This window comes from Chaetura pelagica, unplaced genomic scaffold, assembly GCF_000747805.2.
Source record: "Chaetura pelagica isolate M959 unplaced genomic scaffold, ChaPel_1.0 scaffold83, whole genome shotgun sequence".
NCBI classification, from domain to species: domain Eukaryota; kingdom Metazoa; phylum Chordata; class Aves; order Apodiformes; family Apodidae; genus Chaetura; species Chaetura pelagica.
Window position 1 is genome coordinate 3,689,234 of NW_009952893.1, and position 20,143 is coordinate 3,709,376.

General features: G+C 41.6%; 1 protein-coding gene across 3 annotated transcripts in view; it reads left to right on the forward strand.

Moving 5' to 3' along the window:
• The window catches only part of TRIM55 (tripartite motif containing 55), a 47,553-nt gene that overhangs the window by 19,954 nt on the left and 7,456 nt on the right, over positions 1-20,143 (forward strand). For 2 of the 3 annotated variants that reach the window (XM_009995552.1, XM_009995551.1), the window contains 6 exons: positions 1,772-1,867; positions 5,737-5,970; positions 6,892-6,914; positions 7,014-7,138; positions 8,671-8,891; positions 10,746-11,033. In XM_009995552.1, coding sequence (XP_009993854.1) covers positions 1,772-1,867; positions 5,737-5,970; positions 6,892-6,914; positions 7,014-7,138; positions 8,671-8,891; positions 10,746-11,033 — 987 coding nt within the window. The remainder of the gene's footprint in view (positions 1-1,771; positions 1,868-5,736; positions 5,971-6,891; positions 6,915-7,013; positions 7,139-8,670; positions 8,892-10,745; positions 11,034-20,143) is intronic. The other variant, XM_009995553.1, reaches the window with a different exon arrangement.

Here is a 20,143-nt window from a genome sequence, read left to right on the forward strand (position 1 = left end):
TCCTGCTGGCTTACTGCACCACTTCCTAATGGTGCCTTTGCCATTCCTGTGTGTGAGTGAGGCTCACACAAACCTGTGAGAACTTTTTGGAAACACAGGAAAATACATTTATGAGATCACACAGAAAGATATTACAGTGTCCCAATTTTTGCTAGTATAGCAAGTAAACATTTTAGACAGCAATTTGATGTGAAGCTGAGGATCTCTCTCTCCAGGTTTCTAATGTTTTGTTGTTTTTTTTCCAGTGCTTTTAGATCAGAAAAACAAGTGGGATTTCCAACACGTGAACTGGAAAGAGATTAGATCATTACAAATCAAACAGTTACCTATCAGGCACTTTTGCCTTTAAGCATCCCATTTTAAAGAAAAGTTAAGTGAAAAACCTCCTCCTGCAAGTGCATGTAGGAATATTCAACAGTTGGCAGCACAGGATGTACCTAACATCCTCTGCCCTTGCTGTCACCAGTGAAAGACTTGTTTATTTTTAATACAGTATTAATTTAAAGCCTGACTCACTGGATTATCCTCCTGAGATAAACAGCTCATTTTTCTGGAGGGCCCCAGTGGGGCAAGCAATCAGACAGGCTAAGTTTGCACTCTTAGCCTCCAACTTTGTCACACAGATGCTTGTGTGTGGAAACTACAAATGAGAAGTTGCTTTAGGAAAGTACTTACAAACATCCTTTTCAATCAAAAAGGAGGGAGAAGGGGGAGAAGTTAGATGGATTGAATCCCTGCCCCCATTACTCCCTTTGCATGGAGATTTACAAGCTGTGGTTTCCATCTCAGACTGCCTATGGAAAGGGTCTTTTATGCCCATGGAGTCTGCAGGATTCATGCTTCAAAGGATCCCTTAAAAAGCTGTGGAGGCCATGGACATGGGCCCCTTGCCTTCCCCAGCACCCTTTCCATGTTCCCTAGGGACTAGCTTCTCTGTTTCTTCTCTTCTAAGGATACCTCTCAGTCACCTCCACTCCACACTCAGGCGATTTCCTTCTTCCACTCACTTCCCTTGTGCCAGTGGCTCAGCCTCCACTGTCTCCTCCTCCTTTAATCCCTTTCCCTCTCACCATAGCCCCAGCTCCACTATCTCATGCCAGGGGCTCTGTACCTCCCTGGTCCCTCCATGCCCATGGGCCACCTCTTCTCATCACCGAGGCTCAGTTCTACATTTCTCAGCGAAATGCCACAGTGGTGTGTCTAAACTCTGGCTAAAAAAAAACAGCCCCTCAAGACACAAAGTTGTTTTTTTTTTCTCTCAACAAACCCAAAGGGAATATTTTAGAATCATAGAACTATTCAGGTTGGAAAAGACCCTTGGGATCACCAAGTCCAACCATCATCCCTACTGTGCAAAGGTTGTCCCCTAAACCATATCCACCAACACCCCATCCAAACGATGTATAAAACGACCCCTTATTATTAAAACGACCCTTATTTTGGGGGTGTTGAAATACAGAGCTTCAGACAAAAGCATCTAGAAGAGCCTCCTAGAACAAAGTGCTTCATCTTTTCCAAACCACAGTTTCTTCTCCATGAAAAATTTTAAAATGTCAAGGATTTCATAGTTTTTTGGATGAGGAAACATATGTCGAAGTACTAGCAGATAACTGGTAGGCAGGTGAAGCTCTAATTTTCCTCAGTCCTGGTGGAAAGAAGAGCTAATACTCTGTTACAGCTCACTCATCTCCTGCTCCCCACTGTTAGATGTGCCACCCTGAAGTGGGACAGTATCTAACACCTTCCTGTTTGCTCTCCTCTGGCTGCCTAGTCTGAGCTGAGTGACGGCATTGCAGTCCTGGTGGGGAGCAATGACAGAGTGCAAGGGATAGTCACACAGCTGGAAGAGACCTGCAAGACTGTTGAGGTAGGTACCACATCTTTAAATGCCGTAATTTCAGTGTGAAGTAGCACTTTTTAAATTGCTGATAATTCTTTAACAGAATCCACTTCACCCATATGCATTCCCACATCATTTCTCTAAACCCACACCTGTGGCTTTGCACAGCATCAGCTGTACTGACTCAGCTAAAGGATAGGTCCTGCTTAGCACCCTGCCTCTGACATTGGCCATGTGCTCGAGGAGCCCCACTCATTGCTCAGTATCCTTAGGATATTGCTGAAGTCAAAAGCAGATCCAACAAAACATTGTCCACTCCTAGCTCATTTAACACCTAAGATCAGTTTTGAGAGCTGTCAAAGACCAGTATTAGTCCAAAGACTGACTGGGCCTGTGAACTGAGCTTAAGTTTCAGCCACAGCAAAGCCACAGCATGACTCCCAAATATGTCAGTATTTTCCCAAGTATCCTCAGTATTTCCTTGCTTTGCCTTCTGTGCAGAATAAATTTTCCTTTACGGAGTCTTGTTTTGTTGTTCATGGGAAGGAAGACTTTGGGCTCTTATTGGTCTTTTTGTAAAGGTCTTGCTGTGACAGAGCTGAAATTAGTTTTGTGTCATTCAATAGCAGAAGAATTCATTTTCTCCAAGAGGTTTGCACCAGAAAAGCCAATATAAATATCAGCTCTGACCAATTTGAGCATCACAGAGCTCATATGAATTGATTTTATGATCAGAGTTTGATGAAGCACCTAGTGAAGGAATCACATCCCTCTCAGCCCAATTAGAATTATATTGACCCTTCAGAGCTGGAAAACAGAAAAGACAGAGAAAAAGAAGGTAATCCAAGATGTATGGATTCTAATTGGAAAGAAAAATTGATTCCACAACTTACGTACACGATTGCCCAAGGCTCCTACTTGCTCAGAGCAAGAAGGAACAGAAAATGTCCATGTTTGGTTCAAAGAACATAAACCCATTAGCCCAAGTAAATGAGAGAGCATGTATGTGGCAGTCAGAACTTTGTAGGCAGGAAGCCTTCATGTTTTAAGGATGAAATTGGCTGCTACCAGGACTCTGCAGACAGAAACAAGCCTTTCAAGTAGGTTAACTGCAGAAATTTGAATGTTACAAAAGTAAAAGCTTATACCCACTTAAGTTGAACTAGCTGAACCAGAAACAAAGCTTCAAACACCTAGTCTGAAGTAGGGAGAAAAAAAAATATGCTAAAAATACCTTAATAAATACAACAGTTTCTGAAACTAGCTTCCTGAAAGTCATACACTCAGTTTAAAATCTAACCTTTAAACTCAAATTAAAAAAAAAAAGTGCAGCCTTTTTGCCTTTAGATGTTTTAACAGGCTTTTCACCTTTAAAGTAAAAAAAAAACAAACAATAGAAAATAGATCCTGGAGCTTACCTTGGCCCTTACATCTTGTATTTCGAGCAAATCACATTTCCTAGCTTTGTCTGAATTGGCATCAGTTTGTCCTTGAAGATGAAAAGGTACAGCTGGAGCTGAGAAATGTGCACACATGGAAATAACATAATCCAAGATTGTCTTTTCTCTCTGTTTAACACTTTGCAGAGAACAAGGTTCTGCTTTAGCAGAAAATACATTATCATTTTCCCTTTTGATGGAGTAAGCAGTAGCCAACCCTCCTATATTTTGCAATTGCTCCTATCCAACCCTAAAACCCAGAAAAATAAATAAATAAATAAATAAAATTACTGATACTTTTACAGCTTTTAGCTGATCAAAAGGGAAGCCACATTCACATCTTCTACTGATTATTTTTTTTTAAAAAAAGGGGGGGAATATAAAATGCTAAATACTGGAAAACTATAATAAATCATTAAGTACAGTTTATCCCTGCAAACAATATGAGTTAAATAACGAAAGAAAAATGACAGTGTTTCTTTCAAAAGCTAATAGCAGAGACCAGTCAATACAGATACTTCAGAACAAGCACTGCAACTCATCCTGAGTGGCAAGGCCTCCTTTCTTTTTGCTGTAGGCATGCTTAAAAAAGAAAACGGCTGAGAACTTTTTTGAATGGAAATTAATATATTTGTTAACCACTCAAAATCTGATTAGTGTAAGTCCATCAGGCAGAGACCTTGCAGGGGAACATTTTATACAGAAAGAGAATATTTCAGAAATATTTCAGCATTTGCAGTTAGGAATCTGTTATGCACTCTCACTCTTGAGGTTCAGAACTCTGTAATATCTACAGGCAGGAACTATCACATATTAAAGCTTAGAGACAGGGAAGGATCTCTCAGGGCACCCTGCTATCACTCTCTTGCTCTTCTTCCAACATTCGTCCAGCATCAGATGGCAAAGATAGCACACACCTGTCTTGAAACTGAGTGGTATTTCAGAGGGTCATTGTAGACTAAACTGAAGAGGAGTCTGAAGCAAGCAGAAGTGTAGGAACCACTGGAAGAAAGCTAGGAGAGGAGTTAAAGAGGAGAGGAAGATTATTTGAGGTCTGAACAATAGAACAACACCCAGGAACCATGACTCACTTGTTTTGAAAGCTTCCTTATCCCCACATGTAATTTCACGAATCAGGAATTTCTGGAAGGTGGCAAGGACCTTCAGCAGGGCACGACAAGCCTGCCCCTCCACAAGGAATTTTAAGTTAGGAGTGCCTGTTTAGCCCAGGCTTCATCATTGGGAAGCAGAGGTGGATACTTGGGCTAATGCAATAAGATTTGTATTCGCCCCTTACCCCTCCATGCAGAGAGTAATTTTTGGCCAGATGTCCATCTTCAGAAGGCTTTCTCCTTTGAAGGCTACAGAGCAGAATGTCACCACTTGTAGGAAAGAGCTTTGGCTGAAAGTCAAGAAGAAGTGGGATTCTCTGTGGCCAAGTGCCGTGAGTAATCAGCCTTATCACATCCAGAAGCACCATGGGCTTGTTCTTAATCCTGTGCTGCCAGGATCTCAGCATTATGCCTCAAGGGATGAAGATGAGGAATTGATTCAGCCTCAGTTACTAGGAAAGAGATTTAAATAATCACCACCATCCACAAACAGGTATAACCACAATAAGGTTATGCCCTTTGGTAGACCTCAGACATTATAGATAACCTGTCTCAAATTTCCTCCCCACAAATCCTCCCTTGCAAGTGCAGTGTGTTCTTTTTAGAGAGCACTCAATGAAGCAGTCATCAAACTCATCCTCTTTACTCAATGAAATATGCTACGTGGTCTGGCTGGAAGAACAATAGAAGTATCACATCTCAAAAAAAATTGATTCACATCTCAAAAAATGATGTGAAAATCAGTGCCTGAAGGCAGGGTTGGAACCTGATTCCTCCTTCTGGTCTTTGTGCTTTTGTCACACATCATTTTCTTTGTGGTACCTCTGCTTCATTCAGTGCACAGAAAATGGAATATAATGGACACTATTGTCAAAATAGCTTCTAAGTTGGTATATGCGAAAATCAAGCCCAGCCAGAATAGTTCCAGATTCCCTGGTAGAAAAAGAAAATTCTTAAGAGCTGATTTGAGATGATCACTCCTTTAAAAACCATTCTGTTTGTGCAAATTAACTCAGCTGCTAATATGGTGGGGGTTTTTACTTTTCCTGCAAACTTTGCTGTATTACTACAGACATCATAAATACATTTCACAACTTTCTAGCAGACTGACAAGTTATACAATAACCTGCTTCAGTGGCTTGAAACTCAGAGTTTGAGAACAGTTTTAAAACTTTTGTTCCAAAAGCTTGGACTTTGAAAATTATAAAAGTCTCCAGGGTCACTCAGAATCCTTTGCACTGTTCAGAAAGAGGGATTTCTTTGATGAAAATGCTTCCAAGTAACTGTAAAAATAGAAACTCTTTTAAGAACATAACATGTTTAACATAAACCAAATGATTCACAGGAAAGCTGCAGACGACAGAAAGAGCAGCTGTGTGAAAAATTTGATTATCTCTATTCTGTACTGGAAGAAAGAAAAAATGAGATGACACAAATAATCACTAGAACCCAAGAGGAGAAACTGGAACATGTCCGCTCCCTGATGAAGAAGTATGCAGATCATTTGGAAGCTGTGTCAAAGCTGGTTGAATCAGGAATCCAGTTCATGGAAGAACCAGAAATGGCTGTCTTTTTGCAGGTACAAAGTCTATAAACAGAGATAGAAAAAGAATGATGGTTTATCAAAATACTATGTAAGCATTTATCAATTTTAGGCACATTTACAGTTTAGTCATATTTGAGTGAACATTTATACAAACTCATTTTTTAAACACTTGCTTCAGCACAGACAAATCATCTTCTTGTGAGTAGTATCCAAACCGAGAGTGTGAGTATTTGCTATTGACACCACATTATACTATCCTGTGTATGAATTTCTGGTCTCCAAAGAAGAAACAGGAATTTTAACATTTTCCAACGTATCTTCATTGTCCCACCACTATTATATATGTATATATGAACTTCTGTGAGTTATAGGCTGCATTTGCATGTTGACAGAGCGATCAACCTTCCAAGAATTAAACATTTGTGTTCTATGTCACATCTTCATCTTCACTTGTTGTTTTTTCCTTCTATTTTCTTACTATAAGCTTAGGAGAGCTGATCAGAAAACCATTAGCAGCCTGTCCGTTGAAGTCATTGATGTAGATTTTCTGCCCTGCAAGTGTACAGTTCTTCTATATTAAAGGTTTTATATATATAATATTTACTGTGACTAAAGATAAGAGAACAATTGCTTCTCACCATAAACACACACACAGAAAAAGAAGGCAAAAACATTTCCATTTCATTTTTTTAGGAAACTGTATGTACTTCCTGTCATATTCAGATTTTAATTTAAAAGTCTTCAGTGAACTAAAAGGTGTATTCAACTGTATACTAATTATAATCCAGATGTGACCTCATTCATAGATCTCATTGTTGTCATTTATGAGATCTGTATTCGCGTGTTTAGAAGGAGCCAGTGTAAGAATTTTATCTCAGTGCATAAAATCTGGGGAAAAAATTGAACCACTTAACAAGTCTGTTATCTTCTCTTTTTTTTTCTTCTTTTTCACAGAATGCCAAAACATTGCTACAAAAGTAAGTATTAAAACGTGAGAGTCTTTATCTTTATAATCAATTACAAATTATAAGAGTATCTGCAAATCCAAATGCCAATAACCAATCTCTCTGTTCTAGAATTACTGAAGCATCTAAAGGATTTCAAATGGAAAAAATAGAGGATGGGTATGAAAATATGAACCAATTTACAGTGAACCTCAGTAGAGAAGAAAAGATAATACGAGAAATTGATTTTGACAAAGGTAAGTAATTTTTTTCACCTACATTGCTTTCTTAAATTGCAGCTGTGTGTAATTTACATGATGATATTGAGTAGGTAAACTTGAATCAGATATTTTTCTCCATCCCAAAGTGTAACCTAACAATTTTGAATCAATTACAATCAAAAGCAAAATCCATCACAGTCAAAAAATCACATAACCTGATGACATCATTAATCTTACCTTTTATGTGGTCTCAACACCTTCCTAAGTCCATGATCTTTATTGACTCCTCATGTGAGGGGATGACAAAATTGAGATTTTATCTCAGTCTTTAAAGTCCTTTTTTCCCTTCAAGATACCTTTATTGTATGGCCTGTCCGCTCTTGAAAGTCATTAAAGAGATAGAATTTTTAGTACTAAAATGTATTTATCTTGGTAGGGACAATCCCTAATTACAGCCTTGTGCCCAGTTTGTCCCTGTGCTCTGTCCCAGCTGCCACATCTCTGCCACACAGGTGCATCTGCAAAGATCATGACCTCATGCTATGAGCACAACCTCCCATCATGTGATGGGGAATTTGATACCCACCTCTTGGGGACAAGGCATGAGCAAGAGCTTCAGCAATCAGAGCTCAGTGCTGCATTTGAAACTCCTACTACAGTCAATGAGGTCCTTTGCAGCCAGGAGATGTGGAAACAGAGATTCAGCGCTCTGCTTACAGGAGTTTATTTGTCTGTAGAAACATTATCCTTCATGAGGAAGTTCCTTAACTTGCAGATCTACATTCCTTTACTCAGGCAGAACCATACCCTGTGCAAATACAGAGCCAGTTTGGAGCTTGGGTTAATGCACCTATCTAGGTTTATTTCCCTGAAGTGCTAGGATGGCTCTGGAAATTATCTGACATTTGTGAGCATGAATAGTGTGATTATGCAAAAGAAAACACGTTGTTAAAGGGCTCCCCCTGGAAACAAGCCAAGCCACAAACGCTGACAACAGGAGGTGTCAGATGAAGCAAAAGTGATGGTTGGCCCAAGTTTGGCAGTCTGGTTTTAGGGAGGTCGGTATCCCAAACCTCCAGTAATGTATTGACAAGCACTGATCTAGTAAAGTTTTATTGTTATGGCTTCCATGGTGTTTAAAGCAAACATATGCCTAAAATTGCAAGAGGGACTTTTTTCCTGGCAGCTTGTGCTAGGTATCCTCTCCCCAGAAAGTGCAGAGCCATGCTGCACATCCTCCATGAGGACAGCTGCATTGGCAGGGCTTTCTGTCCTCCTTCCTATGGGAAGAGCCACCTTAAGATTTTAGTGCGGGAGTGTGTGTTTGTGTTTCTGTGTGTGTGTTCAATGTCCTCCCTTCTGTCAATGCCTGCTGGCAGTTCCATGGCAGTGCCCAATCTAGGCTGGTTGGAGCAGGCTCCTCACCTTTCCCCAGCCTCCATCCTCTGCCTGGCAGCAGATTACCATTAGCTTTGCCCTGCAATTGTACATGTCTTTTTAATTACATAAAGACTATAGCCATCTTTACATGGTGCTCAGTCCTGTCCTTTTACACATTGTCCCATCAGAAGAGGATGGAGAAGAGGAAGAGGAGGAGACAGTGGATGGTGAAGACTTAGGTGAAGTCCACACAGAATCATCAGGAGAGGAGGAGGATGAAGAGGTGGAGGAGGAAGGGGCTGAGATAGCATCACAACCATCTCAGCAGGACCCAGAACCACAGAGCACAGCTGGAGAGCCCCCAGCTGAACCTGCTCCGGTGCCACTGGCCACCACCCCAGCTGGTCTGGTAAGTGCTTCTGGTGCCTCAGCGCCTTGCCAGCTATGCTGAGTGCGTCCTGGCAGAGCAAGATGCTCCCCTGTGCTCTTTGGGTACCTTACATCAGGAGCACAGCTGAGTTGATGCACTGGAGAGCAAAATTGTTTATTGTCCACCTACACGTGTATGCAACTGTGCCGTGTCATCTTGACTGCATATGTATTGCTTGATGGGCAAAAAACTATGCTGCTGGATAAATTGAGGTATATATGGGATACATAAGATATAAATAACAGAGATTGAGTTGGGAAGTTAAGAGGATTACAGTGGATGTTCTGCTTGCTGTGATTTAACTCAGGCTAACTGTTGTAAATGAAACGGTTTTTAAAATATTTATCCTAAGAGAACTTGGCATTCCCTCTGGATTTAGTGAGCTTTCACCAGCAGTTTTTGGATCATACAATTCACCTCTTTTCTGTGAATGGCTTTGCCACCTTCTATTCTGGCCTTCACAGAGATATCATCTAGGTGGATGCAGGGATGTCAGACACCAAACAGGAAACTGCCTTTTTACTAACTAGCAGCAAAGAGATTCAGGGTGTGAATAATACAGGCCAGCACTCTTTCTTGAGGAATGCCATTAGGATGAGACCGTAATTGCTGCGTATTCTAAAAGACCTACATAAAAAATATGCTTTGTGTGCAACTGTAGCTGATCTTACACACCATTAACTTGGCAAATTCTCCTCTTACACAGTTTATCCAGTGAATTTGCTGAATAGGTAAAGAGTTCTGTGAATATATTTGGGGAGGCCAGTGTGAAAACAAGAAAGCATGTAAAGAATCTTTGACTGTAGCAAGTTCCCCACATAAAAGAAGGGGAAAAAATACTATAAATTCATTCTTGTTTTGATTTTAAAACATAGGTAGTTAGCAGCTGTTGTGTGAAGATGCTCTTAAATCAGGCTTTATGTATTTAACCAAAGTTTGTCTTTTGAGGATTTGCACTTTGACTTAACTAAGCTTATGTCACCCAAATGATGTAGGTCTTTTATGCAAACAAGAATTAGACATAAGCAATTCTGCTCACTAACACTGAGTTTCTCACTTCTAAGGCTAAAATGGGAAAGTTACAGCATGCTGCTGTAGCAATTGCCAAATGGCATTAGGAGGTGGTCAGATATGTAATAAGATGTGGCGTGTGGGTGTTGTGGTGTGTGGGATGCCTGTATTTAAGCTTTTGCCTTCTGGTATAAGAAAGGCAAAGCAGAAGTGTTGTGGTGATAGCAGGTACCATGCAGGTGAGCCCTGAGAGCTTGATGCCAGTAGAGAGGTGCAGTCCAGCTGGCTGCTCCTCTTCCTGGGACAGCCATTGTGCTTGGCTTATAGCGCTGATAGCAAGGCTGGGGGACAAATGTTTCTCTCCAGTGCCTTTGTATTCCCCTTATTCTGACTGCTTGTACCAACAGACTCATTGGCAAATGTGTTGTTTTTAACCCAAAATCCAACAAGCCATTCAAAGGTAGCCACACCTGTCATTCATTCTTGGCTGGTGGTGGTTTATGAGGTTCCTATGCAGAATTTCTTATATCTTTAGGGCTGAATTGGGCACTTGGTCACTCTGTTCCCAGTCAGAATCCTCTTCCCAGCTACTTCTATGCTCTTATTATTTGGGTAGCTTATTTTGTCTCCCATATCTGTGCTATTCAAGTGTTCGTTGCTTTGGCTTCGCATTTTGATTGTAATTCTTTCACACCATGTACCAGGACAAATCTATTCCTTGCAGTGGGATATAACAAACAGGGCATGCAGAGCAACGTGGCCACGGCGGGAAGGTAACATGATGAACTCTGCTTGTTCTTTTCTTTATCTGTCCTGATTAAGGATGAGGTTGTGACACCAAGTGGTTCTCAGCAGACCCCAGAGTCTGACACTCAAGTGCCGGCCACAGCAGAATCCATCGATCCCTTGTTTTACCCTAGCTGGTATAAGGCTCAGTCGCGGCCGTCAAGCAGTCCGAGCTCAGCCCCGGAGAGTGGGGTGGGAAAAGTAGGGCCTCCTGTTTCTCTGGAAACAAGCGCCAAGAAGGCAGAAGCCCCAGCAGCGGCAGCGACCGAGGAGAGCGCCGCGGGGAGTGGTAAGGAAAGTAATGCCACTGCAGCCACCTCCAAGGTCAGTGCTACCCAGGTCACCCCGCAGGGCTGTGACCCGCAGCAAGGCGGGAACAGCCGTGGTTGAGGAGAACGTGGCTTCGTTTTCCTTTGCATGCTAAAGAATGAGAATAATCGCAGAAATACGGAAACAGCATAAACTGGTCTCAGCAAAGCCACGGGCTTTGCAGAGCGTGTCAGGATGTGGCAGGCTGGCTGCCCGGCTGCAGAGGAGTGTGCTGAGGGTTGCTTGTGCTCACCTGCACCTCGCTTGTGCCAACTGTTATCCAAGGGTTGCATCAACACTCTCAGGAGCCGTCAGAGAGGCTGGCAGTGCCCCTGCACTGGCAGGTGTTTGCATGTGTTAGTAGCAGACAAACCCCGTGCATGATCATGTTCTCCTCACCTGTTGAAAGCCTGTGTACATCATATGCTGTCCTGCCACCACTGGTAGAGCAGCTATAGCTTGGCTTTGCCTTCTGCAGCCCTCTGACTGCACCTGGAGCACTCATCTTCCCCACGCGAACCCAGTGCAGATACCTGGAGCCTTCCTGTGTGTTTGATTGCCTCTCAGCAAGCAGTGTGATTCCCTGGGTTCAGAACTGTTAAAAATTGTTTCCTCCAAGGATTTCTGGGACTTGATTGAAGGAAAGAATGAAGATAATGTATTCCAATTCTGTGTTAGACTCCCAGCAGCATGTTTGGTTAACAGAAATGGATGTGTTTGCTACAGGAGGGTGTTTCCCTTTAAAATGACAAGAGTTGGGATAACCTGAATTTGAATATTTTTTCCACATGGGTCAAAGACTCAATGAACAGAGCTGAGGGAGCAGTGTGTAAAGGATTTGCACACTGCACCTGTTCTTGCTCTAGTGCCTGGCTACCAGCCCATGAGCAGCACTCTCTATATTAGGCCATTCTGATATACAGGCTTAAGCCACATGCTTTAACAAAGTCATTACCTGTATGTAAGTGATGAGAGATTATGTGTGTGGGAAAAAGCACAAGTGGGTAGTAAGTACTTCATGCTGTTTCCTTTCAAGCTGGAGTATACATAAGCATCCTTTCACATCCAGCATAGATAAGCAGCTCTACCAGGACAAACTGCCATGTAATGGGCAAAAAGTTAGAAGGATTTAATGCAGAGATTATAGGAGAGGCATTTGTCTTTTAGCTGGAGGCTTTAGTCAGTGACACTTGAATTTGGAAGAAGGATCTTCATTGAATTCATCCTTAACAAAAGCAAATTTCAGTAGCTATTTTTCAAGTCAGGGTTTGGTTTGAGAATGTTTTAGTGGAATTTTTAAAAGAGTATTTTAAAATCACCAAATTTACTATGACCTTGTCTTCTCAAGTATATTACAAATGAGCTGGCAGAAGCAGGTGAGTTCACATTTAAATTAATTGCTGCTCTTTCTACATATCAGTTCCACCACTAACTGGGCAGCCAACTCTCACCATAGGCAGGTAAAATCTTTACTGGGTGTTTTTCTGACTGTGATCTGCTTCCCTGGGTCTTAACTTACCAGCAGCAAATAAAGGAGCAAAAGTAAGGTTTGATGTGGCCAGCTGTCTGAAAATACAGTTTCAGTGGTTTTCAGTTTCAGTGGTTTTCAGTCACACTGGCACAGCAATCTGGTACCCAGATCTTTTTATCGTCGGGTACTGGGAATAAAAACAGACACATGGGAAAGATGTCATTACTGTTGGTGTGTGAATTTTGGGGTACTGGATTTTGATATCCTGGATCATGAGTGACAGCAACATTCTGGGAGGAGGAGGATATTGAGAAAGGTAGCACATATTTCTGGGGGCAGGGGATGCAGCTGAGAGGGATGGAGACAGAGGAATGGATAGGGAAGATCAGGAAGCAGAAAAGTGCAAAGTGTGCTGAAGTACAGAAAAAAGAGAGTGACTAAACTAGACAGGGTGATGCTGTGAGGTGATGCCATGGTCGAATCTGCAGATCTGAGCTGAAATGTGCCTTTGTCACCAGCAAGATGGCCTCTGTTCTGTGGCAGTGATGATTTTTATGTATGTGAACTTCAGCTTTGGTTTCTTCCTGCATGTGGTTTTTACACAACCCACTCTGAAATTTGTTTGTTGTTTTCTTTTTTAAAATCCCAGCTGATGTTGCTCACATCACTGTTTTTACTCCCTTTCTCCAGTTAAAAGATATAATGGAAAAGTGCTGTGGAAACAGCGTTTTCACTGAATGTAGTGATAATGACCAGTTCATGTCATGACAACACTGGTGAAGCACTCTTTTATTTTCTCACAGGAGTTAGCATTCTGCATATCACTTTTGGCATTTCTTATCATACTACATCATCTTTGGAATCTGATTCAATACATGATTTGTACTTTCATGGGTAGGAAATCTTTCATTTTACCATTAACTAACAACTCAAATAATGTCTCTGGTCATGTTCCTACATGGTTTTAAAGGATTTATTTCCCTTTCTTCCCACTCAAAAACATCATGCTAGTTCACAATACAAGCTACCTAAAACATTTCTTCCTCACATACCCTTCAGCTTACTCCTGCATGGTTAAGCATTGCATCTTCCCAGTTCAAAACGAGGAGACATTTACTCCAATATATTAGCTTATATTTCAGTTGCTGTTCAGATGACCAGCAGGATGGGGAACCTGTAGGTTTACAGGAGATGAGAAGAGCGGCAGGCTTGTTCAGTCCAACAAACTGGGGGAGGAAGATCTGGAGGGCAACGGTTGGCATCAGAGGGGTTAGCTTCAGGAAGAAAAAAACACTGAATAATCCTCCTGCCAGGGTTCCCACCATGAGCAAACCACCTGTGCTCCCTCAGGGAGATGGCTCGAGTCCTGCTCCCCAGAGGTCCCCATGGGACCCCCGCCGTGAAGAGAGTCCCCTCACACCCCAGCCCGCACAGAACACCCCACATGCTGGGGACTCCTCTTCAGGTCCTTTTTCCTCCAAAAGGCATCCAAAGCCATCTCTTCCACATTCCTAGTGAGTGTGAAGTACCAAACATGGTCCTGAAATGCATCCCCATGTAGATGGAAGGGATCCCAACCCTTTAGATACCCAAGCCTGTGTGTGTACTTTTAAATATCCATGCTTTAAAAAATTATTTCTCTAGGTAAAGGCACTTTTTTTTTTTTCCTTAGGTGACATTAATTAAGAGCTGAAATATCTATAAGATCAAGGACTAAGAACTTTACTACCCAGTGAAGTTGTCTGAATGTAAATACTGTAAATTATGCCTCAAGTATTGTATAACATATCTTCTGGAGTAGCTCCTTTTTGTTAGGCATTGTCCATCATTTAGTTCTTCCAGCTCCAAATTCACATCCCTCTTAGATGTAAGACATATCTCTGTATTCAGTTTCAAAAGTGATATGGCTGATCTCCAGAGAATTCTGTGTTACTATGGGGAGGGGTTATTTACTGAAGTTCAAGGACCTCTGACACAAAACAACTGTAGTTACCCTTGGATATTTGCTCTAATGACAGAATAACTCTGTTTTGGTCTCTTCTTCACTACAAAAATACTTGTTTTTCCCTGCTCACTTTCTGTACTCACTCCAAACACTGTACAACATGTTATGGTGCATCTATGAAAAATGATAAGTTATTGTTCAGCTTTTATGTGCAAAATTTCCAGCACTATGACTGAAGTATATCTCTCCCTTAAAAAAATAGGGAGAGGGAAGAAGTTGTCACCTACACTTTAGCTACATAAGTTATGCAAAATGATGCACTGTCTGGTGGTAATTTGAAAAGCAAAAACACTGTGAATCTCAATTAAATATATGGATCATAGTTTAATTTTCATTTATTTGTGTTTGGTTTTGAAAATTCTTTGTATTAATACTAAAGGACATAGAGCTTGTTTGTACTCCTGGGAAATCAGGCATGTGGACAGCATCATGGTCTTTTTTCCCTCTCTTTCTTTTTACATTCAAAATACCTTTTGAATTTAAAAATAGAGAAATGCAGAAAGCTCTGATTTTTACCATTTGAGACTTCTTTCTGTGTGGTCTCTAGTGACAACTTTATCTTTTATTTAATCATTAAATAGAAAGAAGGTGAGGGAGAAAGGCATTTTGTTCTCAGACTCTATTTGCATAAAAATTAATTTCTTGTCCATGTGTACTGAGTTGGCTGTTTAGACAGCTTATGGGTCTTTATCTTTCATGTGAGATATCAGGTCACTGTCCTTTGTTCTTCCTGTGTGATATGCCCCTGAAAGCCAAATCACAAAATGATTTGAAATGCTTTCCTGTGCATGGGAGGGACAGATCTTGGAGTCCAAAACAAAAATGTAGACAAGTTAGAGACAGTGTGTGTGATGGGTTACAGAAGGAGGTGAAGCAAACCTTCACTGTGTCTTCAGTTGTTTTCTTGTGTTCAGCCTCAGAAGACAGGCTAAAAGAACTAGGAAGAATATGTATTTTATGCATTAGATTTTGGAGACTCATTCACCTGCATTTCCGGACATGGGCATGTGTTTTCGTGCCTTTTATACCTGAAGAATGCTACCAGTGGCATATGGGTGTGAAGCTTTAGGCATGTGAAGAATGACGCGTGGGCTTTGTCAATGTTCATAGCATCTAAATGTTTGACTGGTGCACCTGAAGGGGCATAAGGCCCCTGTTCAAAATCTAACGTTTAAATACGCACTGAGTCATCTTCAGTACTAAGAGCAGTTTGCAGGAGTGCTGGGCATCTGTCAGGTCTGGCAGTGCAAATGCTCAATAATCCCAGCTAACAAGACAGGTATGTAAGCCCCTCTTGCTGCCCAGCTTTAAGCCACCAAAGGTGAAAATCTGGCCCTAAGTTCTGCCCTTCAGTTTCCTTGTGCAGGCCTCTGATAGCTAGAGAAAGCCATGCACATCAAGAAGAAGTAAACCCATTTTCTGGAAATGTCCTTAAAAATGTCTGTACGTGCAGAACCCCTCTATCTTTTGGTTTGTAAAAGAGGAATCTCAAAAATCAGCAGTGATAAGTATTTTAAATAAATCTTTCTTGTGTTGTCACTAGAAGAAGGCAGTTCACAAAATACCTTGTATCTGCTCAAATTAATTTAGTCTGGTTAAAATACAGAGTGCAATGGATACATAAAGAAAATTTTGTGGGGTTTTTTTTTCCTCTCATCAGATTTCTCTAGGCACCATCTCTCATGTGGTGATGCTATAAAGTTATGAGAGTTTACTAAAGTCTTCTGTTCAACTGGGTCTCTGGTTATTCAGTTTATTTCACCTAAGGTGAAGTACTGGACCCTATATTCTGTTGATTAACTTCCCCGTCAGAGAAGTGCCTGTCTGTGGCTCATACATTTAGTTTGAAAATAAATGCAAGTTAATCATCCACGAACAGTATTTTGATCTAATTTCCCTTTGCTGCCAGAAAAAAAATACAATCAGGACTGAACTGTGAGGGAGGAGAAATACTAATGTTAATCTTGTTTCATTAGTTTTACAATTTTCTATTACTTATTTGCAACCTTATGCCATCAGCCAGAATTACCACAGGAACAGTCCTCTCGGTATTCATGCATTGTAGTTCTCTCTGCCCTGCTACTGAATACTTTGATTTCACGTGGTGAGCCTTCAAATAGTTGAAATAGTTGTCCCTGAAACAGCTGTAAATCCCATGTCACAGAGGTCGGTACTTAGCTAAGTTTTAGCTGACTGGTTGTCATGTCAATATGCAGACAACACAGACAAAGTGAGATCATTTGAAACCAAAATAAGCCAGAAAGACATCACACTGTGCTCATTGCCCATATAACTCTGCTTTTCCATCAGTCTACAAAAGATGCAGTCCCACGTTTTAGCTCAGTGCTAATGCTCTTGAATGATTGCATGAGTGTGGTGGTGGTGGTACACAAATAATAATTCCCTTCCCTTCTCCAGATTGGGAACTCATTCTTGCCAATCTGTTCAGGTAAGGAAGCTAAGGCCCCCTCTTCAATCCAAAAGCTCTTAGAGAGGGGTTTGCTTGCTGAAGAGAAGACAGTCTTGCAAGCCAGTTCTTGCATGAACGATGCTAAGGGAGGGTCTCCCTCCATTCTGGCACCCTACACAGCCTTCCCACAGTTTGCACCCAGAAAGGGACAAGAAGCTTGCCAACATCAGCAGCAGGCACAGCCCAGGAAGCCAGCTGCTGCTCTCAAATCTTTCTGCTCCCTGCACCAACTGTGTTTAGTGCTAAGGAAAGACCTGAGAATATGGAGAGCAAAAGTTCTTGTGCTACATCTTACCTAAAGTAGAAAACTTGATGGGTTTATTTACGTTCAGATGAAAAATCTGCAAATTTTGACTGAAAAATGGGTCACCTCTCCTCAATGAAGGTGAGCCTTTTGTAGGAGACGCATGAATCAGCAAGTATACAAGCCCAAATTGAAATCTGTTTGAAGCTTCTTGCTAAGTGTCTCTTAAATTTCACTTAGAAAAATAAAAGTGTTCAGCCTGTAGCTGAGGCAAGAATCTCAGTTAATGGTCCAAAAATTCTGCCTTTGCTTCTCTTTAATTTGACTTAGTGAGTTGGTACTCAGTTATAGGAACTGGGTCTGAGGCCACTCAGGCTGGTGTCCAGCTGCTGGCAAATTCTGGCTGTAAATTTCCATTATGCATCTTGATTTTTTACTTCAGGTGAGATTTTTTTTTCTTCAGTTCAGCAAATACATGCAGAGAAAATCTGGAAAGTCTTGATTGTTCCTCTTTCAACACCTCTCTCTCCCTTGCTTCTGAGAATTACTGGAGTGATTCAGAGGCAGCAGTGATGATTCCTAAGGGCAAAGCCATGACTGGCTTTCAGACAACAGTTTCTCATAATTAATATGAGTAGCAAATACTCCACCTGAAGTTTTACCTCAAATAGTCTACTCTGTAATTTGTCTAGTGAGTCATAGATACCATCTGATTTATGTATATTTCATTTTTTTCAGTTCATTACTGGCAAAAGGACCTCCACAATGACAATGTGGACAAAATTATTTCTCCTGTTCAAATTAATAAAAGCCAGGCTCACCGAGATGTTGTCTTTCTACAAATAGCTCATTTAGATACTGAATCCTACCTGCACTTGACCTCTTTCTGCAAGCATCACTTGTTCTGCTCATTGTTGAAGTGTTTGAAAAGGAAAATAGAGTGTAAACAGAAAATATTTCTTAATCATGGATGAACTGTTGCTGGTTTACATCACATGACAGTGTATTTATGTCACAACAACAAAAGCCATCTGTTTGTAAAATACTTGGTTAGTGGTCACCCCACTGCCTTGAGACAGCTCAGGCTTCAGCGCAGCTGTGCGCTCATCTGTGGAAAGCAGTGCTTGTAATCCTGTAATGATTAGAGATGGATCAATACTTAAATACCAGCCTACCTGACTGAAATCCCACTGGCAGTAATTAGTAAACTAGGGCTGAGTCCTTTGGATCCTGTCTCGTGTTACTTCTAGGCTTTCCTGACTCTTAGGCAGGTGAAGGGCTGGACCACAGCACCCTGCAGGATTCGGCGCCCACCTACCTGGTGTTTGAAGTGGTGATACAGGTCGGGGGGCTGCATATACAGCAAAAATGAAACAGAAAAAAAAGGACAGGGACCTATCAAACAGCATTAACTCAGTCTTAAACTCCCTTCTCAGCTAATACGTGTTCCTAACATCTTTACAACAATCTCCTGGTCACTAATTAGGAGACGAGTGACTAGTTCAGAAACCCTGTTATCCCAGGCTACTGGCCAATGGAGATAGGTGGGTGTCGTGATGTTCAAACCATGATGCAGGTAGCCAACACAGGTGTCATGCCTTTGACTGAACAGAGAATGAGGACCCCACAGTCCTGGAAAATAAGTGATCTTAATTGCTCATTGCTCTTTTAAATTGAGAGGGCATCCTAAAAAATCTGCCTGAGACTGTTGCAGCCACTAAAGGTGATGATCAAAATACAGACCCAGCTTCTAAGGGCACTCCTGGCTCAGCACTTCTGCACACAAGAGGAAATGGCTATTTTTCCTCATGAAGCATTTGCTGCATGACTTGCTCTATTACAAAAGGCCTTATTGAAGAAAGGTAGCTGTTGTTTTCCCCATCAGGTGGGGACAGTTCCAAGCTTGTCTCCAGGACAGTTGCCTGTGATCTGTGCTGTATATTCCATAAAATCCCAGTCAATAACTATGATTAAACCAGAGATCTTCAGAGCAGTACTTATCACAGCTTCCTTGGATTTCACCTGGGAACAGTGTGAGATGAGGAGAAGGCATTCTGCACTGGCTAGCCAGGAGCTGTGCAAGCAAGCCAGCATTGCTAGTGGGCAAGCAGAGATTAAGTGTGAGATGTGACATGACAGAAGTCTGCCCAGGAGGTCACGGTGCTGCTCACTGGGCAGTGACTTATTGCTGGAGTGGAGTAATGTCTTGGCTACCAGCTTCAGTTGCTGTGGTCATAGTAAGGAAAAGGTTCAGGCAGCTGAAGACACGTAAAAATAAGCACACAATGGAAAAGGGGCAGCAGCAACAGGGGACAGGGGAAAAAATGTTTTAACTGTGGCCAAGACTCCTTTTTCTGTTATGTGGTGGCTTTAGAGAATGGCAACTGATTTAGTTAACCTTTCCACTTTTCTTCTTGCATCTCCTTCAGTGTGTTTTGTCTCTCAGAGAAGGTGTTCTGTGTCCACAGCTCACATACAACACCCCCACACACATACTTAAATCAGTCCCACTAAGTCAGTCACTCACAGTGTGAGCAGTGCTCCAAGCTCCAGAGCATGGGATGTGTCTGCACACCTCGCAGCTACACTGGCTCCATTATCTGATTCTGTGAATGGAGCCCTGGGGTGAGTCAGTGACTGAACTAGCACTCTTGTCTCATTCATTGGATTTACAGAAACACCATTTGCAGAGGAAGGAAAAGCTTTTATTGGCAACACTCCATATTACTCAAAGTAAGACTACATGACACAGACAAGCATGATCTTAAGCCATTACTAGGACTGCTACTTCTTTCTGGAAGGTAATAGAGAAGTTTCTCTAACATGGACTAGATGAGTTGCTGGCCCAGAGAAATTCTTGGAAGGTCTTTAGTTCAAGTTTAACTTGTTGATCTGAAGTCATATCTACTTGTCTGATGAAGAAGAGGTAAGGGAA